The 20,020-nt window shown below is 40.6% G+C and overlaps 2 protein-coding genes across 4 annotated transcripts in view; one reads left to right on the forward strand and one right to left on the reverse strand.

Annotated features, from left to right (window-relative positions):
* LOC115038076 (beta/gamma crystallin domain-containing protein 1-like) overlaps positions 1-12,000 on the forward strand; it is a 22,695-nt gene extending 10,695 nt beyond the window's left edge. For both annotated transcript variants that reach the window (XM_029496904.1, XM_029496903.1), the window contains 16 exons: positions 238-379; positions 641-780; positions 2,308-2,434; positions 2,836-2,871; positions 3,423-3,583; positions 3,751-3,874; positions 4,605-4,750; positions 5,994-6,120; positions 6,667-6,696; positions 6,823-6,935; positions 7,365-7,497; positions 8,714-8,853; positions 10,157-10,280; positions 10,600-10,758; positions 11,141-11,303; positions 11,469-12,000. In XM_029496904.1, coding sequence (XP_029352764.1) covers positions 238-379; positions 641-780; positions 2,308-2,434; positions 2,836-2,871; positions 3,423-3,583; positions 3,751-3,874; positions 4,605-4,750; positions 5,994-6,120; positions 6,667-6,696; positions 6,823-6,935; positions 7,365-7,497; positions 8,714-8,853; positions 10,157-10,280; positions 10,600-10,758; positions 11,141-11,303; positions 11,469-11,557 — 1,954 coding nt within the window. In that variant the 3' untranslated portion in view covers positions 11,558-12,000. The remainder of the gene's footprint in view (positions 1-237; positions 380-640; positions 781-2,307; positions 2,435-2,835; positions 2,872-3,422; positions 3,584-3,750; positions 3,875-4,604; positions 4,751-5,993; positions 6,121-6,666; positions 6,697-6,822; positions 6,936-7,364; positions 7,498-8,713; positions 8,854-10,156; positions 10,281-10,599; positions 10,759-11,140; positions 11,304-11,468) is intronic.
* Positions 11,297-18,969, reverse strand: LOC115038077 (reticulon-4-interacting protein 1 homolog, mitochondrial-like). 2 transcript variants are annotated; one of them, XM_029496905.1, is made up of 9 exons: positions 18,373-18,969; positions 18,133-18,284; positions 17,310-17,378; positions 16,719-16,843; positions 16,494-16,542; positions 16,242-16,378; positions 15,458-15,641; positions 13,788-13,883; positions 11,297-12,815 (listed from the first exon to the last, which is right to left on the reverse strand). In XM_029496905.1, exons 1-9 carry the CDS (start codon positions 18,650-18,652, stop codon positions 12,612-12,614), a joined length of 1,296 nt encoding a protein of 431 aa, XP_029352765.1. In that variant the 5' UTR covers positions 18,653-18,969; the 3' UTR covers positions 11,297-12,611. The 2 variants fall into 2 exon arrangements, with proteins under 2 accessions (XP_029352765.1, XP_029352766.1); XM_029496906.1 differs by lacking the exons at positions 11,297-12,815; positions 13,788-13,883 and adding an exon at positions 13,914-14,668.
* Between the last annotated feature and the right edge of the window lie 1,051 nt (positions 18,970-20,020).

Here is a 20,020-nt window from a genome sequence, read left to right on the forward strand (position 1 = left end):
TGATAGGGTACCGTGAACATCTAATATTGATATGATATTTAAAGGAATAGTTCAACAGACTATTAATTGAGCTCAGCATACAGCTAGCAACACATGGCTGCAAAATGAAACATGATGTGTTAGTTGGTAACCTTTGTGTTTTGTTTTGGGGTTTTAGGTTATACCAGCATATAAACAATGTGTTTCTGCCATCTGATTATGTATGGATTTATCTATGTCTTTATTTTCTGACTACAGCTGGGTGCTCTATGAGAAACCCAATTTCCAGGGACGCCTCATTGCCCTGGAAGAGGGGGGAATAGAATTGACAAATATGTGGGCAGAGCCTGGTTTGGAGACAAAACCAATGGTGATTGGCTCCATTCGGCTTGCTGTGTGGGTGAGTGCGCTGGTCAAATATTTTCACCTCACCTGGCCTGCAGTATTTCAATATCTATATTATTCTCACCTCGCGTTGGCCTTTTGAAATGCTGCCAATTGATGAAATGGCTTTATTGATATTCAGGCCATACTCCTTCAGAGCAGAAAGGAAATGGACTTGGCTGGTTAACCTCATGCTTGGTTTTATTGTTAGGAATGATTTAAGGATTGAAGCGGCCCACCACGGATAATTGCTTCGTTTGTTTTCACATCTCTGTAGGATTACTGCATACCCCATATTGATCTGTTTACGGAACCAGAGGGCCGCGGAAGAGTAACGCCTTACCATGATGACACTATAGAGACAGGCTCATTTGGTATCCCAATGAACACGGCATCCATCCAAGTGCACTCTGGGGTGTAAGTATGGCTGTTTCAGCAAAAAATGTTATATCATTGTGACTGAACTGTAAGCAAAGCATAAATGAAAGTAACATACATGCTGACAAAAGCAAATCATTAGCAAGACAGATGGTCCATTTATCCTGATTTATCAGAGTAGCTGAAGGGTAGCTACCTGGGGATCAGATTTTTATTTGAAATACAATGTATTTAGATGTTAAACAATGAAGCAGCTTGCAGCAGCAAAGCATAAAGTACCAGGCCAGTTTTCCTAAATGATTTTTGTATTGCCAATGACACTCAGAGGGGTAGTCTGGAATCTAGCCTGCTGTGCTCAACGCAGAGCCACTTTTGTTTTGAGATGCTCTTGGTGTTTGGCAAATAGCTGAGAGTTAGTAATCATTACTATGTTCCTCTGTGTTTAGTTTGACTGTCATTCATTTTCCTCCTCGGGAATGTCCGTCCTGCTGTTGCATGTTAGAAAACTGGGTAAAAACCTGTGTGGGGGAAAATGGAAAGTGTAGAGAGGTGGAGACAAGATGGGGAGTGAGACACACCACAAAAGGTGTGGACAGAATGTTTTTCCACGTGAGAGCTGTAGGCTTTCAGGACATTTTGTGCCCTGCCTGTCTTTTTCCCACAGTCATTTTTGTTGGCTTACTTTGGCACCTTTTACAGGCTCCTGATATGTTGGAGATTGTTTTAAGCATTACTCAGCATCTCAACAAAACCAACCAAACTCCAATTGTTGGTTGTCAGTTTATCTTTTTGGAGTTGCAAAGAAGTCAGCCACAGCAGCTTGTTCTATTAGACTTGCTCTGCGACACGTGCAGCAAATGTTCAGCAGATGTACTTTTTGTGTTGAACAAATTTACTGAAACCTTGCTCCGTTCAGCTCACTGAGCAAAGTGACTCATCGTCTCCTCTTACATTCAGCACAGATCTTTGAGTGCCATAAATTTGGCATCACTTCATGCTATCACTTCCTCCCCACTGAGCGAGCTGGGCTTGTCTTTTCTGCCAGAGGCTCACATGTGGTGATTGCTATGAGACATTGTCTTGCACTAGATAATGGCTATGCCAGAGGGTGGGGCATTATAGCAACAAAGACTGCCTATACGAAAAATGTCACCGCTGCTGCTGAGCTGCCATTCCCAAGACCTTTTAGTGTAAAACAAACAGCTTTTGTTCTCAGCTGTAGTGGCCTGACTCATGTCTGAGGTGGATAGAAAATTCTGAGTTAAAACCTTGGTTTGACCTAATAATGCTCAATGAGATGAGGCACAGAAGCAATCAAATCTTATCTTTGCCATTAATGAAACAGCTGCTGCTTTCTTTCTGGAAATACAAGCATCATTGAGTTTGCTATTTTTTAATGAAAGATGTGCCTTACCTCTGTAATAATAAATAGCCAGTAAGAAGCAGTGCAAGGTCATGACGAGACATGATTTTGAGACCATCCTGAGGCAAAGGGAGGGAAGAATAACGTGGAGAGACCTAGTGGCTTCAGGGATAACATCTGATCTGGGTCTCATCCTATTTCAGGTGGCTGGTGTTCAGCGACCCGGGGTTCCAGGGCATGCTAAGTGTGCTGGAGACAGGAGTGTACCCTTTTCCTGAAATCTGGGGCTTTTCATCACCCTTTGTTGGATCTCTCAGACCCCTGAAAATGGTGTGTGTTTTCCGGCAAATTCTAATGTCCATCACAATGCAGAATGTACTTCAATTTCAGTTTGGTATTTGCTATTTTCAGCCATTATATACAGTATCTATATATTGTGTGATTGTGGGAAAGTCCACCCTTTTTGTCGTGAGCTGATTCACCAATTACTTCCTCTAATGCCACAATGAGGGTAACTTTTGTTTGCAGCTGCATCTACTTATTATTTTAATTTAGTAATGAGAGCGCTTTGTGAACAGCTTCGGCACTCTGTATTGAGGCAGTGGTGAAAATTAGCAGCAATTTTATCATTCACAGGGACAAGTTCAGATCAACATGCTACAGTGAATTAGTGTAATGTGACATTTATTAAGAGAAAGAAATTGATGTTGATTCTGATATCTTTCTTCCAGGGTGCTTTCAAAGTGGAGAATCCCAGTGAAATCAAGGTATATACGGTTCTATACATACTGAAGAGCTTACAGTTTCATTTTTCTTGCTTGAGTATTAGGTACAATAATATATAATGGACTGTGATTGTTTTATTGAAGAGAAACATATTTTTACAACATAGTGCTTTGTGTTCTTTGGGCTCGTTAAGTGTTTATTTTATGTTAAACCAAAGAGGTTTTGTGTGTCAAAAGCACCACAGTCCATTTCAGCAGTGGACATTTTTAGAGCAGAGGATGATTTTTTACACAATCATTTGCCCGGAGATTCAACAACTGTACAAGGTAAAAGCACACAAGTGCACAAATTCATAATGTAGAAATCTGAAATATCTGACAGATGAGAGATCCAAGGGTGCACTTTCAATTCATCATTTGAAGTGCCCCATCATCAAAAAGTAAAACTTGATTGATTCAAGTTTGGAATAGCAATGTTTTCTTTCAGCGAAGGTCACTATTTATGTAATTTATCATTGTCAAGATTAATTATTATGTAAATGAAAATTCAGATTTAATTTAAGTGTTTTCCCATTGTCATTTCCCATTTGCAGGCAGTGGTGTATGAAAAGCCTGGCTTTCAGGGCTCCTGTTTAGAAATCGACAGCGAACTTTTTGGCTTTAGTGAGGATGAAGAGGACATTGTTGCAGACTGCACAAGCTTTGTCTCACAGAAACTGAAATCTGTGGGTTCTTTAAAGATAATTGGAGGACTGTAAGTTTTTGCATTTCTATCGCACTATAGCTCATAATCTTTTTATGCGCAGAATCAAGTTGGGTGTCTGTTCTGTTTAGGACTCCTGCCAAATGATGATTTAGAGGTTATGTAATGTATTAATGGTTTGTAAATATAGGTACAACCAATAATAACTCTCATTGCAGATGGGTGGGCTACAGCCAGCCTGGGTTTGAGGGGCAGCAGTTCATCCTGGAGGAAGGAGAGTTCCTAGACTGCAATGACTGGGGAGGTGCAGGGCAGCTTCTGTCGCTTCGTCCTGTACTGGCTGTGAGTATTGAAATCCACAAGCTATATATACAGTATATATACAGGTATATGTGAAGGAGTGTGATGTGATGTTCACTCCGACAAAACTCTTCACTGGCGAATACCAAACAATGTTATGTCAAAAACTTACGCAAAGGGTATAAAGTTAAAAACACAGCCAGCAGCCACTGTTGACCCCTGGAGTCTCCTACAGCAGTCACTCTCCAAGAGATAAGTTGCAAATTTTATTTCATTCTTTGTGTTCATCAAAATAAATTTGCACACTCCAATATTCCAGAAAGATGTTACTTTTCCTCGTACTGTTCTTTTTCCATCGTACTGGCTGTCTTTGTGAGCTTTGTGAGAGTTCAGCATGCTTTAAGTAGATTCCTTCAGACTATGGAGGATACAGAGTTTTTTTTTTTTTTAATATAGGTCAGGGACATAAGGTCAGGACCCCCAAGGCATTTCTTTGGTAGCATAAACATGCAGAGAAGGCTAAAACATGCAGTAGGGAAACTGATGAATCTTCAACAGGCGATGCTGGTGCTATAGATATCTAACTTTTTCCTTTTATTGTGGTAGGTGCACCTTGGGTTTGATTTGTTGTATGATTTATTGCTATTCATTTTCAATAAATAAGTTTTTGTTGTTCTGCTTCCAAAGCAGAAATGTCAGTAGAAAAGTTTAATACCACCACCTACAATTGTGGATGTAAAATTTTCATCAGACAATGCTATTCTTGTTACAGGATTTCATGTCTCCACAACTGAAAATGTTCAGTGACAGAGATTTTGGTGAGCTAGGAATGAACATCAACCTCTCTGTACCCGTTATCAACATGGATGACACTGGCTATGGCACGAGGACACAATCTATTGATGTCATCGGTGGTGTGTAAGTATGTAGGAAAATAGGACAGGATACTTCACTATTATTTATTGCTCTGCCTAACAAAATTCCCAGCTGTCTTCCCACCGCAGAAACAAGTGTATATTTCTGTTAAACTATATTTGATTGACATGATGCCCTTGGCATCTTACAGTACTGCACATGCTTTAAGATGCATGTCTGCATTTCAATGTGATAATTAGTTCAGGTTAAAATTACAGTGAAGTCAAAAGCAGTTCATTGCCCTTCTTTGTAACTTAGGTGTGTAGCAGGGAAGCTGCCACACCCATGCTGACAGGTCCAGACAGATTATCTAGTTCACTAATGTTTAGTCTGCCACACCTCACTCCCCTCGAATGTAAGTAGTTCTTGGCACATGCTTGGCAAATGCTCATAATTAATGTAATATTGATGCAGGATTTGGAGGAGGCATTCTTATGGACATGGACACTAACTGCAAGGAATGTTAATGAAAAATGAATGTGAATCTGAAGTTTAGCATTTTACCATTTGCATTATTATACACTCTTAGGTCCAAGTTGTTCCCTATCTTTGTTTATTTTTGTTTTTCAGATTTTTTTTTTTTTTTTTCATGATCAACTATAGAAAATGTACAAGTAAACAAAGTCAACAACAAATCGGAATAATAAAATACAGAGCATGGAACGGCAATTACTGCCACCCAGGGGAGAGACTTGGCGAACAATGTGAAGTGGAACATTTCGTTCCTCTCGAGGAGGCAGGACTTTGACGATAGTTTATTTTTTTCCTAGTTGTTTTGCTTCCCTGTTATTTGATAACACAGTCTCGCCCACTCTGTGCTGCCTTCTAAGCCTCTGATTGGCTCACTGTGCTGCTTTTACATTTCTGAGGAGTCTTGTATATATTATCTAATGTTTGGACACATACAACCCAAGAGATTCAAACCTGTATCTGTTTGAAGAGGAGAAGCAATTTAGCGAACCACAACAGCGCATACTCTCACAGGGACGTGCCCTGTTTGCCAAACACAGAACATACAGTACATAACTACAGCGATACCATCATGTGGGAAGCTATTATCAACCTGGGCTCTGGTCAACAAAATCATTTCATGAATGATAAATAAAAGAACACTTGGGGTTTTTTTGACACATCAAAGACCACATTTCTCCTTTCAATTAAGATCAAGCACAAAAAGAAAACACAATTCTGAAATGCCAATGCAAATTAAAGGGTAATTATGCTTCTCTCTCCTACTCTTCCTTAGCTGGGTGGTGTTTGAAGAGCCAGGCTTTTGTGGCGAGTCCTACATCCTGGAGAAAGGCCTCTATGGGAATCCAGAAGACTGGGGGGCACTGCAGCCTAGAGTTGCCTCAGCAATGCCTGTTTTGCTGGTAAGCCTGACTTTTTTTGAAGCCAGGTAATCACATGAATTGTAATTTTAGATTTCCGTGATTAGAAATCGTGCCGTTTTGCAATTGAAGAGCAAGCTGTATTCTCACTTCCCTCATATTCCCTAACCATGCGTTTTCATTTCATGTGACCTAACCAAAAATTTTAAATGTAATTTTAAATTGAGGGATTTCTTGAGAGTTGATTATCATTAGTAACACAAGACATAGGCAAAGGAAGAGTAAATCGATGTGCAAGGGGGGAAAGGAAAAGACTTGTCACAAGACTAAGTGAAAACCTCTTAGATTAGAAGGTGAGTCATCATGAGGCTGCTGGAGTTTCAAACCGGATAATGACAAACAGACCAAACAGACACTTACAAAGCAGAGAGAAATAATAGCATTCCCTCTCCAAACTGCTTGCATTAACCACTGCTACGTTGGTATACTTTATAACATTAACATGCAAATAAAGTCACTTTAATTACTTGCTTTCTCTACGGCTCGTTGCATGCAAATGTGTTTCATTAAGCCGTTGTTTCATTTCAGGATGATTTTCAGCATGCTTCCAAGTTTAAGGTAGGCGTTTGAAATTGAAAGCCCACATCCAGTCTTACAGAAATACTATCTGTCTTATCGCATAAGGCATGCGGGTAGCTTAGAGTGGGTGACTCATGCTTACTGCTGTGTGGTTTTGTGCCGCAGGTGCAGATTTTCTCTGATCCAGGTTTTCAAGGCTCTGTCCTCTCTCTGGATGAAGGTATGGCTTCCCTGCAGGATGGCTTCTCTGTGGCATCATGCAAAGTTCTGGCTGGAAGGTGAGTAATGCCGCACCCTAGAGAATTGAAGTTGAATCATTGGTGTTATCACCATCATGCAAAAGATGATTTTAGAAATAAACCCTTTGGGATTTTCCATTAGTGATCCGCCACATTTTTTTTTTTTAACAAAACTAACTGTGGTACTGTACCACAGCCTGTTAATGCCCCTCTTACTAATGGGTGTTCCATGTGGCAGCATATTATGATAATACTTTATGTCTAGCACTTATGATTATACAGATTATATTAGTGTAATTTACGATGCAATCGGTGACCTCAGACCTCCAGCATGTAAAGTCTAGCATTTCATACATTAAATAACTTTTTGTGTGTTAGCATGTTTAACAGCTACCATCTTTCTTTCATCTTATTTTAAAGTAAGTGTTTTGTTTCTCATTGGTTTCTGTTTGTGCCCCTGAATGTCAGCTGGCTGGCGTTTGAGGGCCAGGACTTCACTGGCAGGATGTACGTGTTAGAAGTGGGGAACTATCCAGACCTGAGAGCAATGGGCTGTGATCATCCAAGCTCATCCATCCTGTCAATGCAGACTGTTGGCTTTGTAAGCACTTTGACTTTTCACATTTTACCACATGAATGAATTTGGATGCTAGGTTTTCAAGGATTTTTCTCTGTATACTGCCAGACCGTTCTGAGTTTATATTTTCAGTTTATGTCAAATTCTTTCTTTCCTTTTTTTTTTTTTTAAACACAACTAATTGAAAATTTTCAATAGTTAATGGCAATTAATCACGTTTTATCACTTGTCTAAACTCGTGATTTTTGCATGGTACAGCAGCTTTCAAGTCCGTTTTTAACAATGTTAAAAACAATATTTCACTTGACTTTTAGATTTCAGATCAAAAGAAGTGTAATAAATCTGAGGGAACACAATGTCAAAAATATAGCTTGCCTTTAATATGACATATTTTAATTACGCTTTACAAAGTACAAATTTTGACTTATCTAATGAACCGTTTTGGAGTTTGGTTGTTTTGTTGTTTTGTTTTTTGTTTATTTATTTATTGTAAAACTACCTTTAAGACGCGAGTCGCCGTCCACCTCCGTGACGTGTCCAAACAGGAAGCTGCAGAATGCTAGGCGACAAGTTAAGGGTACCGGGAAGGGACAAAAGAGCGCTGCGCAGTTAATGCGATTTAAAATAAATAAATTACTTACTTACTAAGAAAAACAAAAAAAGAAAAATCCGCTATTTTTTTTATCCGCTAATTGTGGCCTTTAACTCGATCGCGATGAATGCGTTAAAGACAGCCCTAATATTTTATATTAGAATCGAAATGTGAAAGGAGACTTAAAAAAAAAAAACTACACAAAGAATTAAAGTCTGCAGTTTAGCTCAACTTTAAGGAGCTTTCCAGGACCTCTCAGTTCAGTTTGGCAGGAACTTTAACATTTTGGCTCATTCTCGTTGTTTTAATTCACATTTTATCCAGCAGCTTCAAACAGCAGAGAAATTTAGATGTAAACGCATTATTAAGTGTCCAGGTGGACATTTAGTGTCGAAAAAGGCTGATACGGTGGGCACTGAAACGGAGAGATATGGGAGCTGCATTTTGAAGTTGGCTGGAAAGCAGAAGCCCAGTACCATCTGGTATCAAATGAGCCATTAATACTTCCCCACAGCCTAGATGTTGATCGAGAAAAGCTATGTGGTGTAGTTAATAGAGGGGTGAACATTACAGATAGGTGTGCGTGTGGTTGGTTTCCACGGTAACCTCTCTTTCATCCTTTTTCTCCTCCCTCACTTCGGCTGGCAGGAGTTCTCACTGCCCTCCATCACCCTGTTTGAGCGCTGCAGTCTGCGGGGGAAAAGGGTGGTCCTGACAGATGGATCGGTCAATCTTCAGCTGACCGGAGGCTGTAGCAGGGTCCAGTCACTGCTGGTGGAGGGAGGCATGTAAGTACATTACAACCAAAATAGCAACACAAAGCAGCCACCGCTGAGTGCACATTGGCCTTGTTTGTGTATTTCTGCAGCAAGCTGAACCCACAATGATGTGAAACTTATTCTCTCCCCCCCCCCCCACACACACACACACACACTTTGTTCTCAGCAGCTCAAAGCAGCTTGAAGCTTTTAACCTGTTTTAAATTTAGCAATTGGCAACCACCAAGTCAACCTATTCAAAATCTCCGGCATCCCTGATACATAGATCCTTTGTATCAGGTTAACTTTGCCGTTTGTTTGCTAATGCTTTAAAAATACTTCACAGTGTTATATGTCGAAACACATAGTCCACCACTGAGAAAGCAAAGTATTTAAGTTTAAAGGTGAAGTAATTACAGATTGAGATATATTTAAATATTTAAAATCAAAGTTGTCTGGCACCTTTTTCTTTTGACTTGGATATAGACCGTTGCAACAATATTACATCCAGATGTTTTACAGTGACAGAGATGGCTTCCTGGAGTTATTTTAGTTATTGACATGATGTTTCTTTGGATGTTGATTCCAGGGTTGGCACATATTATTGTATATATTACAACATGACAGTGCTGACAGAGTGAGTGACGGTGGAAAGCTGCCGCTGATGTGTGAGATTCAGACTGTAGGTGTGAGCCCAAGCAGAGGAAATAAAGGGCTCAGTGATTTCTGGAGTGGCACATTCTCACTGGAGGGGAGACAGGGCAATCACCTAAAGAGCAGCGCTATTCAGTTAAAACATTTAGTTTCAGAGCCAAATCGCAGAGCCAGGGAGCTCAGCACATTTTTCATCGGCAGGCTGCTGCATCGTAGAAAGGACTCAAACACCCACACTCAATGAGAAGGAACTTTTTGCATACCATTGTCACCCTTCAGTTTTTATTGTTGAATTTAAATCATAGAATTTTTTAGATAAGATAAGCTAATCCTTTATCCTTTATTAGTCCCTCAGCAGGGAAATCTGCAGTATACTTTATCTGTGCTTGGTCGTGTTTTTCTACCAACCAGCACCAACATTAATGAAGGATGCTGGTCTCTAGAGGCTGGAATTTAATTTCCAAGACAGTAGCATATTGTAGCAGGGCCCAACCATTTCATTAGCAAGATGACAGGTCATTCAATCAAATTTTTCCCTATGACCTTGTATATTGTTAAAATGGCACCACAGAGAAAAAAATGGAAGCACAATATGACCTTTTTATTTCTTGCATTGGTGTTCTCACTGCTGTTGATTATATAAAACCTAACTGTGTGTTGGTCTGTTCTCTGCTGCCAGGTGGGTGTTATATGACGGAGTGAACTATCGAGGTGGTCAGATTTTGCTGAAACCTGGTGAGATTCTTGACTGGCGGAAGTTCAGCAGCTGGCAAAAGATTGGGTCCCTCCGCCCTCTGGTGCAGGTACATCCCGATGCTTCACAATGCGCACAAAGCCTTGTGGTTTTTTTGCATAAGAAAATAGTATACTTCAAAGGTGAACCTACGCCTCACTTGTTTATACCCTTCCAAATATTTTGTACATTCGTTAGAAAAAGCATGTCATAATGGAGATGACGGACTTCTTCCTGCAACACTCCTTGTCATTGCTTTAGTTTAGACTTCACATTTCATGGTAGAGAGTAATAAGAACCTAAGCATGAAAAACTGTACAACTCTAATCTTCATGATCTCACAGTGAACATCTTCATCTTTTGGTGTTCTGGTTGTATTTTCCGAGTAGAAGCAAGTGCACTTCCGTGTCAGGAATAGACAGACGGGGCTCATGATGTCAGTGAGTGGCGATTTAGAGGATGTCAAGCTGCTGCGGTTACAAGAAGCAGAGGAGAATGATGGACTGGAGCAAATTTGGTCCTACCATAATGGGCATCTCCACTGCAAGGTAAAGCACCCATCATTACTTGTACTTCTACTCAGCGTCAGAGACGGGAGAAAACTTGTCTTGTGAATAGTGCTCTGAAGGAGTAATGATGGAACAATCAAGCAGCTCAGGGCATTTTCATTAAGGATAGGTCAGACAAGAGGCACGATAAACACTGAAGGCTTCTCTCACTGCTCCTACCACTCCTCAGTCTGTCTGCTGTAGTTCAAATACACACTATTTTAAGCACCAATGTCTCATATCGTGCAAACTGTTTAGCTGATTCACAAGAAACTCTGAATGTGATATACATAAGTGAAACCCTCTCTCTGTGAAATCCACTCTCTATAATCTTCTAAAGTCATGGGAGGAAATAATCAACTCTTTTACTTCTGCTTTCCAGCTGCTAGAGGAGTGCTGCCTGAGTCCGAGTGGCAGTGTGACAATGGCAGGAAGCCGTATGGGCCTCAGCCCAGAGCCAGACCATCATATCCACCTCTGGAGCATCACCCCCGAGGGCTTTATCCGCTACACCCCCACTCCTGACCTGGTCCTGGAAGTCAAAGGTGAGGATCAATCTCTGAAAGGTAGCTTCTAGCTTCTGATGACTTTTCCTCAACAGTCGTGGGGTCAAGCATGTACAAGTTAATCAGTGACGCCTTGTGGTTAAAATGTGTCATTACACAAGAATATTTTAAAGATCTATATTAACCCAGAATCCTCTTTTTCAGGGGGGCATCACTATGACAAAAACCAAGTGATTCTGAACACACTTGATCCAAATAAACAACAACAAAGGTGGAATGTGGAGATAATCTGACAACCACCGAGGTGCTGGACTGGATTATCATACTATCAGAGGCACAGCAGTGCCTAAATGGCTTTCATAAACAGCTGCATGACAAGTGCTCAAGGATGGAGTATCCCATGGGAGATGTTAGACCTCTGTTGTGGATGAACTTGTGGTTGAACGAGATTCCAATGAGAAGGTCAACATGGATGAATCCGTAAGAATGTACGACTACCCACTGAGCGTGCAAAGAGTGGAGTCTGAACTTCGAATGCATATTTTACACTTAAAGTAATATAGGTTTGTATTGTGTACTTTCATTGAATAAATCTTTTGCCTTCTATTCATTAACTTAAAACAGTGTTAACATTTGTTTGTGTTTTTATGCAATCACTGTATCTTCCAGCTGCATGCAACAAAATGAAACAAGTATTTTGTCTTCAAAATAAATAATTTTATGAATACCCTCCTTGGATGGATGGATGTTTCATCATGTGTTGTTGCCAAAAGGTCAGCAATGTTAAACATGCAAAAAAAAAACAAAACAAAACACACATACAAACATATATCACACCACATAATTTGTGATGTGAGGTGATAACAATCATTTCCATACAAACCAGTCCACATTAGGGATCATCCAAATGCAAAATAACGCAAATTGTGACCCTCCTATTTGCTGCTTCTTTCCCTGGACTCTATTAACACATATTTCAAGCCGCCATGATGTTTCTTTTTTTGTTGGATAGATTTTAACAATCAAAAAGTTTCCAAACCAAATACATGGTGTAATAACCAACTGTATGGTGGCCTGAATGGTATTCAATAGTCCTCAATTGTTGATTATCAGTTACTTCACAATGACATATTAACAAGTCGAGCACCCTGTGAAAACTTTATGGAGCACAGGAGGGTGGAGGGTTCGACAAGAACAACAGTCTCTCTCCAATTACAAGCTCAGTTAGCTTGTAGTGTGCTGCACTACGGCAGGACTGATATTACAGTTTGCTTCTGTCACGTACTTCCTTGTAAAGGTGAGAAGAACCACAGAAGTTTATTTCTCTTGGCACTCTGCTTCTGCTCTTTATTGAAGCTTGGCTGATCCCTGCATGTCTTGCTCTGACTCAGCAGCCTCTCTGCAGGCATCTTGCACCAACTCCTCAGCCTGTCTGTCGTTTTTTTCAGTCACCCTGACTACGGTCTTCCCTCTGGCATGGCCCTGCTCCAGCTTCTGAAAAGCCTGCGGCACCTGAGTAAAGGGAAACTGGGCCTCCACAACAGGCAGGATCTGTGGCAATAGAACAAAAACCAACCAAAAAAAAGTAAACAAATACAAAACAATATCAGACTAAAAAGCAGTCACAAAGCAACTAAGAAATCAATTATGAGACCTTGTATATCACCGAGGGATTGACTGTATGGTGTTAGTTTTTGTAACAGATTCATTATTGAGCCAATTAGTCACATATCTCAGTGATAATTTGTGTACTAAACACAATAAGTGAATTCAGATGGAATGCATAAAGAGGGTTATTTTATTTGTATATGCACAACATTAATCATTAATTCAAGGTTTTAGAAAAATAACTACAAGCTGCTAATGCTGCATCATCTCTGCTTTCATAGCTGTAAATGTGAAAAGGTGAGGGAGGGGTTCAGAATGTGATGAGGCTGGACAATCCTCTGCTCGTCCCACAACACAAGCGTCCAGGCCTGTTATTCTGGTCAGCATCTCTTAACGTTAACAATGAATGGGGATGTAGTGGCGTCACTGGAAACCATCCACACTTGTGATTGAGAATAGGACATGCAGAGAGAGCGTGCATGTGTGTTTTTTGTGCAGGGTGCTGTGTGTGTCAACGGCTTCCCGCCACTGGTCTGAGTACGGTGCTTGTTGTAAGCCCCGAGACAAAAGGACAGAGGTCCCACACGCTTTTGCGAATGGCTGCTCAGCACTGTTCAAAAATCCATTCACCGTCTCCTGGCGCCTGACTTGATCACCCAGCAGCCAACTCTGCACGCTACCAACCAACCAACCATCACAGTGGGAATTCTTATTCTTTAACAAAGCCACAGGAGAACTTTGAACACAAGCACGTGTGGAATTCACAGTATGTTTGTATTCAGTGTGTCGTATGAACTCCATCCCAACATGAATTTCACTGTCAGGCTTCCAAATCTCCCAGTCAGTTAGCATAAGGGGCTCTGAATGACAAGTATGTACAATGTGATTAATAAGCACAGAATGCATAGACAGTACCTTCCCTGCATCCACCAGCTTTGTTATCTCGTCCAGAGCAGGCCCATCTGGAACATAAAATCCCCACCGGTAGAAGACTCCGCTTGATATCAAGTTCTAAGGGGAGAGCAAAATCGAGTGAAAGTGAGTCTGTCCGGTTTTTTTAATGGGGTATAAAAATTTACCAAGTCACACCGCAGTCCTAATTTGATCCCTCCATTTCCAAGAATGTCCACAAAGTGTAAACACAAAACTGAAAACAAAACAAAACAACACAGGAGCACAAACACATGTGGAAGTATTCCTGACATGTATGACAGAAGCCAAATAAACCATTAATGTGTAAATGCACTTTAAAAATACTTAGTGCTCTAACATACTGAACTGATTGAATTTCGCCACCAACTAAATCTCATTTGGAAAAAACACCTATTGTTTAGTTTGATTAAGTCCTTCACACACTCCTGACTGACAGAAGCACTTCAGCTAGAGATGGTGATGAACAAAAACCAGCAAACCAACTCATACGTAGGTCATTATCCATGCTTTAATAACATGTAGTAATGTCATTGAATTATCTTTATTGGAACAGTTTTGCTTGTTCCTAACTAAATAAAAGCAGATGATTTAGTTTTGGCAGCCTAACTGTGTTACTAGTAAAAACTGACCCTGTTCCAAAGGAGGACATGGTTTAAAATAAATAAATAAATAAATAAATAAATAAATATTTTACTTAATCATTCAGTGCTTACAAGGAGTTTAACACTAGAGGGCTCAATTGCACTGTGATCTCCCAGAGGAAAATGGCATGTCCAGAGCAGCCCGCTGAGGGTGTGACTGCTGCAACTGAACCTCGCCAAGCTGACCAGCTGTATGCTCCCATGGACAAAGGGGCCTGGAGGCTTGGCAAGAAACACACAAACACTGGTATTTGTCGGGGGGAGAGAGTCAGCCACAATCTGCACAAACACCAAATACTGCTGTTTCAGCAACAAACACATTCACTCACACACGCCACGTTTAGACTAACGCCCACACAAACCCACGCACACACAGTCTAGACCACAAAACTCACACCACGCACACTGCCAGCCATGCTGTCACCAGTGCCACCACTGCTCAGGACAACTTGATTCAGTTCGTACAGCAGCTACACCCTGTCCAAGCATATTCACCCACTACCCTCATTATAAATGCTGCACTCCACCAACAGAGCAGCTGGTGGGACAGCCACTGGGTTAACACATAAGCTGACAAAGTTCTTCTTTTGCAGCACACAGGCAGATTCATTTCAGCCCTGCAGGGTAAATTTCCACAGATCAAGCATAAACCACCTCAGCAAAGGGAGAACATTAAGTCAAGTTATTACTTGATTTTCTCTCTCACTTTCAACTGAACTTTGATTTATCTGATCAACTCAAATGGATATAAAACACAGCAGAAACTTCACATGACTGGAACAGGTGCACACCCATTACATAATACTGCCTTCTTTCCATGCCAGTGAGGATAAATTATTCCATTTCAGCTTGCAGGCACCCGTGGTCCACACCCATTGAAATACTCAGTGTTTTTAAAAAAACAAAACAAAACAAAAACCAAAAAAAAAAAAAAACAAAACAAAAAAAATGAACACAAAGAGTTGAATACTGAAAACAACAGTCTCGACAGTTTGTTTTGCTCATGTTTACCTGTATGGCCTTGGTGTGCAGGGTGAATCCAGCATTAACGGCCCCATCCAGTAGGCCCATTGAATCAGTGTTGAGGAGTAAAGGTGTTACCAGTGTGATGTACTTTGCCCCCGCCCAGGGTTTCAGCAGGCCCATTGCCTGCTGCTCTGTATCTCCACCGATGTTGTCCAAAATCAAGTCAAACCTGAGCATGCAAATGCACAAAGTCAACCATGGAGGCATCCCAGTGGAGGAAGATTTAAAATACTAAAAAATACACAGACACATGCCTTGAAGGTTGCATACTGTATGCTTTCTCTTGAATATTGCTAGAACCCTTACCCACACTCTGAGAGATGGTTAGAAAAAGATTATTGTGGCCTTTAGTTAAAGCCAGGGTTTATTTTGGGGGCAATGAGAAGGGTGCACCGGTGTACACTCAGGCCTTGAGTCCTGGTATCCATGGAAACTAGAAAGTGAGTCAGTGAGCCCGTGTGCCTGGATGACAGGAAGATGTTTACCACATTAGGTGCGGTTTAAAGGGCCAATGTGCTCACAAATTTAGCTGTCCTAGACAATTCCTTTTCATTAGCAGCATTATTAGACTGACACTGACTAATGCTATTTCATGACAGTCTGAGCTTGAGGGCCAGTTAAAAAAAAAAAAAAAATAAATAAAAGGGGAGAGAGATTCTGCGCTCTGATCTCTTTCACATACACACGCAAAATGTCATCACTTTACCAATAACGTACTGTACAGTTTGATAGTCTGGTTCCTTCTAAGAGCACACAACAGCACACATACTTTTCCATTGTTCCCAGCTGTTCAGCCACATCTCCTGCTGTGTAATCCACCACTTCATCGGCTCCCAGCCCTCGAACAAGGCCTTCTGCATTTTGGGAGCAGGTAACTGTCACATGGGCACCCCAGGCCTTCAATAACTGGTAGCAGACAGGAGATAGCAGGGATTCACACATAGACACAATGAGTGGCATTACAACCTTGAGGAGTCAAACACACATGCAAGTGCAACCAGGGGAAGACACTTTTACTTACCTGAATAGAGAATGTTCCAACACCTCCCGATCCTCCAGTAATCAAAACCCTAAGAGTTACATCAGGTTGCATTTAACGATGTGCAGGTTAAAGGCAAGATTTTAAAAACACCACTGAAAAGAGTGTTATCAAAACACGTTTAATCAAAGTAAAGGCTTGATAACAGTTAACAATAATTCTGTTTTTTTACTGTTTCTTATGTACTGTGCATCTGTTTATGCTTGCCTTTTATCTGAGGAGGTGTCTCTGCAAAGACCTCCTGCATTGACCAGTGCAGATACAGCGGTGCTGGCTACATAGGGGATGGATGCTGCCTCAGTGTGACTTAATAATTCTGGTTTATGGGAAACCTGCAAAAACAACCAGAATTGAGCTGAAGGAGTTGGAAAAATACCAATACATCAAAAATATTTTTGATTTACAATTTAAAAGTTCAGTATAATTATCAGAGGACCTGTGTAGGCAGCTAACAAGCCAGGAGCTGCTGAATAAATCAAGTCCAATACAGTGAGAAAACACAGGGTAGTTTGTGTGTCTGTGTAATTTCTGCCACTGCAGCTCCTGCAGCCAAACAACCCTGATCCTAATTAATCCTTACACTCCAGCATACATACAACATAACAGGGTGCATGTCTTCCACACTTTTAGTCAACACAGCTTTAAAATTTACACAAGTGCTCTCAATCAACACCAAGAGAAATAGGAAACTCAAAAGTCAGTCTTAAATTAGATGACAAAAAATACACCAGCTTACAGTTTGACAGTACTGACAATAAAAATATAACAACACATAAACCTATTGAACTTCGAGCTCACCTCATATTCTGTAAGAGTCACATATTCTGCCAGACTCCCTTGTTTCCATGGAGGAACGGCAGCCCACACCTGGAACACAAATATGGCTTTAAACATAATGAACACTTACACACATTTAACTGCCTACAGCCTGCTCTCTGATGCTGGTTAATCAAAAATTAAGCTTTTAGTCAGCTGTTATCATTATTTGTTTCCAAGGTTAATTCTTAACAAAAAACACGATTACTTGAAAACTGCATGCAGAAAATGTTCACTGGTGTTTTCTCATTACATTCACTTCAGGTTGAATTGGACTAATTGCATTTCCGTCTCTTGGAAGACAATAATGTGAGTATATTGGAGAACAACCAGGGAAAAAAGTACCATTGTTAGGTATTTCATTTGCTGGTTTAACCACCAATAAACATACTCCCATTTTCTATGTATTTAGCACATTCATCACTTTTGAGTAGTTTTGCAGCTTCTGGCAAACCAATTCAAGATTCAAGATATAATACAAATTCAGCATTGAAGCAGTTAAGCTAATCATTTTCAGTTTTGTTAACTACATGTTTTTGCCTCAGGTTATACTAAGTGTTGGTGCTGTGCTGGGGTGGTTCACATGGAGTTGTTTTCTTTGTTTGTATTGTTAGACCTTTGTGATTGTAGAGGTGTACTCTAATCCCCCATTTAGTTAAATGAATATCTTTCAGACAATGCCAGTTCATACAGAATATTATTATCTGTAAAGGTAGAATTTATAACTGTACTCTCTGCAATGGACTGCTACAGGTTAGGGTATAATATATAATGTATAATATATGTATGTATGTGGATGTCCCACCTCATCTCCTGGAGCAAAGTGGGTGACCTCAGATCCACAGTCCACCACCTCCCCAGACACATCACGGCCCAGGACCAGGGGAAACTCACAACCACTGTCCATCACAGACAACGGATCCCTTCTTAATTTGAGCAGTTTTGCTCCATAGCCACCTGCAGGATGGAGAAAGCGAGCATGTATGAAAGAAAACAAGATCAGGTAATGTGTTTACATTGTCCCCCAACTTAGCCCAACGCTTACCCCTCATTAATACATCAAGAGGGTTCAGACTGGTCGCATGAACCTTGATCATCACATCGCTGGGTGAGCTGACAGTGGGCACAGGGATTTCCTCTGAGTATCTCAAAACCTCATTAGTGCCATACTGACCAATGGCCCAGGCTGACATACAGCTCTGACGCATTGAAGGTGAACTGCAGACGTTTCTCCTGGAGGGCAAACTGCACGGCGCCGAGGCGAAAGGTTTGGACGAGCCAGCTATTTTCGCGCTACACCAACACAGTCGCCTTGCTAGTGCCATGGCTCCACCGACTCCCGTTGAAATCAGCTGGCTGTGTCTACAAGGTCAACTTTTCATGAATCACATGCGAGGAGCTCTCGTCGCTAAGTTAAACCGGCAGGCTAGCAAGGTAGCTACTCGGCTAACTTTAGCAATCCCATGTCACCGTCGCTCATATAACACACAAGAATCGGAATACTAGGAAAAACATATAAGCGACAGCGCCTCTGTGCACGTTTAATATATTATCGAGTGTTACATTTGGCTGGAAGGGCAACCATTTTTACAAAAACACAGCAGATGAAACTCCTTCTTCGGGTAAGTTGCTACAAAAACAAGCGAACATTAGCAAACACTACGACAGCCAATCACAATTCAGTACCTAAGCATTCTGACCAATAGAATAAGAGAACAGGCTGTGACGTCAGTGTAAATCAATACTGTGTCGGAGTATCGGAGCTCGAAGGATATTTACGAATCAACGTTTGTCCTATTTCACACATTTATTTCAAATATACATACGTGTTTCTTTTACTGTAACAAAGTATTTCATGTCATATTTAATTGCTGCCACTTTTAGTTGTTGTGAGTGTTAATTTCCAGCAATAATGCTTAACTTAAAAATAATATTGAAAGATGAACTCTAATGTGAGCTCTAACAAAGACAATAATGCAGGCGTTAGTTAATGAAATGCTGAAATCTAATAAACCAAAAATATCAAAACTTAATTGTAATAGATGAAAAAGAACTTAATTGCACTGGCTCCACTAAGGCTCAAGCACAGAAATCCATTGAGTGCCAATAATGGCCTATTGTCATAAAAATGCAGGTGTACATGAAAAAATTATAACTCAATATGCTTGAGAGGTCCACTCAAGAGTAAAATTACTGTTGAGTGCTTGTAATACATGCAAGTATAGCAAACACTAATGGACAGAGCACAGCTCAGAGAAGAAAACCATAAGCAAATGGGCAGAAAACATTATCTGTGTATGGCTGAGCATACACAAGGGGTTACAGTGAGGTTTGTTTTAATGTTTACATGATGCTGTTGTTCCTCAACATTAGCTTGTAACGCCACATCTTAAAGATTCATTTAGCCACAAACAAGAAGTCATCTTGATGCATTGACCACATGACAGCTGGCCCTTTCATTTGCTAAACTGGGAGTTACTTCGCTTTATGGTTAATATGCAAGTAACAAGTGGTTTTAAATGAAAATCAGCACCCTGCTGGAAGGATTGCTGAGGATAATTGCGAGGGGCTCATGAGCAATGAATAATAAGACAAGGAAACATTTCAGTCAAATTATGTTTTGTAATTATAGGCAGGAAAATTAGTGAAAAAAAATAGCACTTGTCACATGCAAATTACATAATCTCCAAGCA

Source organism: Echeneis naucrates, chromosome 24 (assembly GCF_900963305.1).
Source record: "Echeneis naucrates chromosome 24, fEcheNa1.1, whole genome shotgun sequence".
Taxonomy (NCBI): domain Eukaryota; kingdom Metazoa; phylum Chordata; class Actinopteri; order Carangiformes; family Echeneidae; genus Echeneis; species Echeneis naucrates.

Coding starts and splice junctions, on each gene's coding strand:
- LOC115038077 (XM_029496905.1), bottom strand. CDS start 18,652: ATGGCACTAGCAAGGCGACTGTGTTGGTGTAGCGCGAAAATAGCTGGC. Junction 16,844..17,309: donor TGACTCTTACAGAATATGAG/GTGAGCTCGAAG, acceptor TTGTTTTTGCAG/GTTTCCCATAAACCAGAATT. Junction 12,816..13,787: donor AGCTGGTGGATGCAGGGAAG/GTACTGTCTATG, acceptor CTATTGCCACAG/ATCCTGCCTGTTGTGGAGGC.